General features: G+C 47.9%; 1 protein-coding gene across 1 annotated transcript in view; it reads left to right on the plus strand.

Annotated features, from left to right (window-relative positions):
- LOC104513483 (tumor necrosis factor receptor superfamily member 1A-like) overlaps positions 1–2,717 on the plus strand; it is a gene marked incomplete at its 5' end in the record, with an annotated part of 6,116 nt that extends 3,399 nt beyond the window's left edge. Inside the window, 4 exons of the mRNA XM_010156847.1 lie at positions 412–534; positions 878–915; positions 1,676–1,829; positions 2,401–2,717. Coding sequence (XP_010155149.1) covers positions 412–534; positions 878–915; positions 1,676–1,829; positions 2,401–2,717 — 632 coding nt within the window. The remainder of the gene's footprint in view (positions 1–411; positions 535–877; positions 916–1,675; positions 1,830–2,400) is intronic.
- Positions 2,718–5,980: the final 3,263 nt, after the last annotated feature.

Below are 5,980 nucleotides of genomic sequence, written 5' to 3' on the forward strand. Positions count from 1 at the left end.
CTGCCATGGGCAGGGACACCTTCCACTAGACCAGGTTGCTCCAAGCCACATCCAGCCTGGCCTTGAAGACATCCAGGGATGGGGCATCCACAACATCTCTGGGCAACCTGTTCCAGTGCCTCACCACCCTCTCTGTGAAGAATTTCTTCCTGACATCTAATCTAAACCTCCCTGATTTCACTTTATACCCATTACCCCTTGTCCTATCACTACCGGCTCTTGTAAAAAGTCCTCTCCCAGCACCCTTGTAGCCCCTTCAGATACTGGAAAGCTGCAATGAGGTCTCCTCGGAGCCTCCTCTTCTCCAGGCTGAACAAGCCCAGTTCTCGCAGCCTTTCGTCATAGGAGAGGTGCTCCAGCCCTCTGATCATCTTCAGTCACTCACTCATTTGCCCTCTCCCTTTTCTCCAGATGGGAGCCTTGTCCTTGGCATCATCGTTGCAATATTTGGAGTTATCTCTGTCCTCTACATTGTAAATAAAGTAGTGAAGCTGGTCCAAGAAAATGGGATGGTGTCATCTTTATACTCCTGTGGTGAGTACAGCAGCGTCTGCAGTGATATTAATTGGGATAGACATAATTTTGTGTGTGTTTGTGTGCACGTGTGAGAGGAAAAAGTGGGATCTCGTTACTCTGCTGTGTTGCAAAGCCAGAGGAACATGAGAACTTGACAGCTGAGTTTATTGGTGCAGTTCTTACAACCCTGCATCCTTGCCCATAGCTGTGACTGGAAGTATATGTGAGCTCGTTGCTGGGACACGTGCAGTTTGCTATAAAACCTTTCTGAGGGCAGGATGGTGAATAGCTGCTTTCCTGTTTTCTCTGGGACGAGAGGAAGTGAAAATAATTTCTGCTTTTTTTTCTTTTTTTCCCCTAGTTTCTTTGCCGCAGACAACCAAGGAGCCAGTATCTGAGGTGAGCAAGATGATGGATATAAGAGTTTTTCTTCCCCTTTCAACTATGTCAGCCTGGGTTCCAGATTAACATTTTTTCCCCACGGGCTGTTTTCAGGCCTTGTATTTTCAAATGAGCTGAGTAATAGGGCTGTTTGATTCCAAAGTCTTTTCCTGTAGAGGGTGGTGCCAAACATTTTACTTCCCCTCTTCTAGAAGACGCTTTCCAAACTCATGGCTTTTTGTTGTTTTCTTTCTGGATGCATTTTTCTTTTTTTTAGATAGCTGGTCCTTAATCCCTTTTTTGTCCCTACATACCCCAAGATTGGAGGATTTAACTGATTTTACTTCACTTCAGATCTTGACCTCACAAGCCTTTTAGTGCTGCTTCATGGTGTTCTCTCGTGTCCGGTGTTGTTCTGCAGTTAAGAGAGCCCAACAGCAGCTGAGGTGAGGTTTCCACAGCCTTACAGAGAAGGCTGACAGGAAAGGTGGCAGGTGGAGCTTCTAGAGTGGTGGTGATTTCATGTACCATCCTTACTTGATTTTTGCAGAGAAGTATTTTTTTCCAGACTACTGTTTTTTTGATGCCAAAAGAGATGGGTTCTGTTGGAAATAAATGTGTGTTGCTTTCTGCTCAAAACAGGCTTATAGGAAGCCTCAGCACCTGCTCCCTACCTGTCTTGGATACATTTTAGTATATGAATCTAGTGTTTCCTTGCAGGAGACAGACGTATTGTGCCATTGCGGGTGATTCTGCTCTAAGAAACTGTGTCTTTCAGGCTGAGGTAAAAAGAAGTGAAATTTCCATCCTTCTTCATGAGTCGCAGAAGGAAACAGAATTGCCAGTGAATGCAGCACCTGTACCTCTGCCGCAACGTTCACATGAGCTACCAGACTGTGTCAGACATGCCAGGAAGACACAGCTTCCAGACAGTAAGTGAAACTCCCACATCCTTCCCTCCTTCCGCAGGCAAACAAGAACCAGATTCTGCAGACGCAGCCAGGAGGATGTTGGACAGGCCTTGCCGGGTGTATGTGATCTGTGTGTACACTTCATGTGTGGCACAGTACCAAGGCAGAAACGTGCCCTGGGCCTGAGAGACTGCGTGTGCTACACATCTGTGCAAGGCCCTTCTGTTGTCCCTTTTCCCTACCGGCAAAATGGGTTGTCATGTGGTGGCATGTCGACAGGTTTAATGCCTCTGGGATAGTGACTCAAGAGCATTCTTTTTGCAGGGATGTGTGGCAGCAAGGCCCTAAGCATGTGTGCTCAGCTCTGCTCATAACCTTACACACGAGCATGCGGAAGCATTCCCACTGCTTTGTGAGGGATAAGAGCAAACCTGGACATCACACGAGACTGTGTGACTACTCTGTAGAAGACCTGAACAGAAAGAAGGGGGCAGGACCTGATCCCAAGGCATCATCCAGCCCTGGATTACTTGCGTTCTCCTTGAGGCTGCAGAATCCCGGTTCTCACGCTTTCTTTCTTCTCTTTTCACAGACCCTGCGATTCTCTACACTGTGGTGGGTCACGTACCGCCATCTCAGTGGAAGGAGTTTGTGAGGCGGCTGGGTCTGAGTGACTATGACCTAGAGCGAATTGAGATAGAGCATCGGCGTTTACGAGATGCCCAGTATGAAATGCTTAGACTGTGGAAACTGCAGATGGGCCACGCTGCAACTGTGGAGCACATCAGCTGTGTTCTCAATCAGATGGAGCTGAGTGGCTGCAGTGAAGCTATTCAAGAGGCTCTGCTAAACTACAACTCTCCTCAATCTTGCAGGCCCCACAGCAATCTTTCATCTACTTCTGCTTGAGTTGCCCTTGCTATGGCTGTTGAGAGAGGATTGTAACTCCTTCCCTTCCCTGTCTTCCTTTTCCCATATCTCCCTAGCTTTCTAACACTCCTCAGCTGGGTTTGTTGGAGACAGCAGCTGATCATGCTGGAGGAAGGCTGAGGTTTACTTCTGAACCACCGTGTAGTTCAACACCTGTAAGCCAAGACAGACCTCTGCAACAACTCCTTTCTGAGGGAGGGAAAGCACCTCATCAAGGAAGTGGCGTGCTGACTCTGACCAAGATGAAAACAGGAGCTTAGAGTGACTTGATGGATCAGCTGTTCTGAGGACAAGTTGTTGCTGCAACAGGTGCTCCACCCACCATGTGGTGGGTAAACTTGGAGGGTGACTTGATTAAGCTGGTGGTTGGGATGGTAAAGTACTCGCTCACTTTTTGCAGATCTCTTTTTATGCAAGATCAGGCGGTTGAACTGGCTCACATTGCAGCCCTTTGATTGCTAAACCTGACTCAAGGCAAGTGGTGGGAGGAAGTGCCTTGTTTCTGGGAGCAGGAGAAGATTGCCCTCTTTCGGTATCAGCTCATTATCGCCGTGGAAAAAGTTGTCTGAAAAGACATTCAGAAGTGGTGTCTCTGTGAGAAAGGGAGGAAGTTACCCTTTCCACATCCCCATTACCCTCAGGTTCGGGAGGAATACGGATTCCGAGCTGGCAAGTCGGTGCTTTTTTTTTTCCCCCCCCCTCAAGATTTTATTTTCTGTACCTAGAAACCATGTAAGATAGCATTAACCAAACACCTGCCCGTGTGTGTGTCCAAGCGCAGGGGAAGGGAACGCGTGCGTGCGTCTGGGTGAGAAGGCAGGCATGTGCCTGGTAGCGTGAGCGCCTCTGCGGATCTGTGCTCGCACACAGGTCGGTCGGCTTGTGTCTACCTGCTCATCCCTCTCTCTGAGCGATTCGCCGAGCCTGATCTAACTGCAAAGGGGACTGTGCATATGTATATACATATATATGTATTTTTAGCAACTGTTGAATAACTTCACACTACTTCCTGGACTGCATTTTGTGATTGCTACTTGGGTGTGGGAGCCATTCGGTCCCATCTCCGGGCTCTCAGGGTCACTTCCTCACGGTGTTACTCTGGGTGAAGCAGAAGTAGCGAAAATGAATTGGCCTGCATCAGGTGCAGGTTGTCCACATATTTGTCACGTGGATTTTATTTTTTAGTCTCTTGTCCCTTGACCAGAGAGAATCTTTCTATTGTAAATACACTACTCTCAATGAAAATTCATATTTTTGCCTCTGCTTTCCATTGTGGTTTTGTCTGTAACAGCTTTTCTCTGTGACTGTGGGTGAGGGAAGAAAAAGGGGAATAACTTCCAGAAGTGGCAAGAGTGGGCTGCCTGGACTTGTTCCTGTGTGATCTGCTCTAGGGGATCCTGCTCCGGCAGGGGGGTGGGACTAGATGGTCTCTAGAGGTCCCTTCCAACCCCTTCCACTCTGTGAATGGGTGGATTGATGGCCTGAGGATTTAAAAAAACAAACAACCAGGTCTTGGGAATTTCTGTATGTAAAGCTTAGCTGCCCTCAAGTCACAGGAAGCTGGCTGAGGGCAGAAAGTAGGACTGACATTAAATCTGGTTGTGGGTCTTCTCAGAGATTCAGGAGCCAAAGGAGATGGCAGCATATTTAAAGTGAATTTTTAAACAATATGCAATGAGTGATTTTGATTTGTATTTGGCTTTTTAAAGAGTAAAATATCTTTAAATAAACAATAATAGTAGATTACACTTTAATGCTGACCTTAGAGAAGCATGTTTCTGAGAATCCAAAGCACTGTGTAAAGCAGTCAGGACTCTCCCTACTCCACCGATGAGAAAACTTGAAACTTGGAAGTTCGTGACTGTCGGTGACAAAGCCAGGAACTGCAGTCTGTTTTAATTCCCAGTTTGAGGCTTTGGTTTGCTACGCCTACATACTATTTTAATTGAGGTTGATTTTTTTAATCAAAGGAGACAGTACAAAGCTCATTGTAATATGAGCTTTTCTCTCCCCAAAACAAACCACATAACACATCATGTAACTTTTTCTTTCATGATTTACGTTCAACAAGCACAGCAGTATGGTAACTACTAGAAAGACATGCTCTAGATGTGAAACTGTGCTTAAAGTAGGGAAATTCTCATAGTTCTCCTCCAGGTATATCATCAGCTTTTTTAATTTTTTCTTTTCTCTCCCCACAACAAACCACATAACACATCATGTAAAATCTAGGCATTTTAAAGTTCACCGTGCCAGGTAAGCCACAAGCAGCAGGCCCCAGGCTGCTGCTCTGTTGTCAGTGACCTTATGCACCCGTTACACAGAAATCCATGAAGATGAGGTGTTGCAGAGAATGTTAAAGATCTCTTCAAGGTAACTGATGTGGTTTGACCCCAGCCGGCAACTGAGCACCACACAGCCGCTCGCTCACTCCCCCACCGCGGGCATCAGAAGAGTGAAAGGGGGGACACTTGTGGGTTAAGATAAAGACAGTTTAACAGGTAAAGCAAAAGCCGTGCAGGCAGGCAAAGCAAAGCAAGGAATTCATTCCTCACTTCCCATTGGCAGCAGGTGTTTGGCCATCTCCAGGAAAGCAGGGCTCCGTCACACTTAGCAGTTACTGGGGAAGACAAACGCCATCCCTCTGAACATCCTCCTTTCCTTCTTCTTCCCCCAGCTTCATATGCTGCGTGTGATGTTACATGGTCTGGGATATCCCTTTGGGCAGTTGGGGTCAGCTGTCCCAGCCGTGGCCCCTCCCACGTTCTGGTGTACCCCCAGCCCACGCACTGGAGGGATGGGCTGTCCCTGACCCTGTGTCAGCACTGCTCAGCAATCACGAAACCGGCCCTGTTTTACCAGCACTGTGTTCAGCACAAATCCAACACAGCCCCACACCAGCTGCTCTGAAGGAAACGAACTCTGTCCCAGCCAAGGCCAGCACAGTAACGAAGGCGGCTTGGGCCACACGCGTGGACATGGCAGCAGAGGCTCCTCACACTGCCCAGTCCGGGTCAAACAGGGCAGCTGCGGAACTTAGAGCTGTTTACATCATTTCTTTTGTGTCTTTATGGCTCACTCCGTATCTAACTGATGCGATAATACCCGGATGTAAAACATTTAGACTGTAAAATGCGTTGGTCCCTTCTCCATTCGGGCGATTCCTCCCCGGGCGCTCTGGGCCGCCGCCTCCCTGGCCCCACGGTGGGTTATGGTCTGAGCGGGGAGCTGCCCGGCTCCCC

The sequence above is a fragment of the Eurypyga helias genome, unplaced genomic scaffold, assembly GCF_000690775.1.
Source record: "Eurypyga helias isolate BGI_N326 unplaced genomic scaffold, ASM69077v1 scaffold38758, whole genome shotgun sequence".
In the NCBI taxonomy this organism is placed as follows: Eukaryota; Metazoa; Chordata; class Aves; order Eurypygiformes; family Eurypygidae; genus Eurypyga; species Eurypyga helias.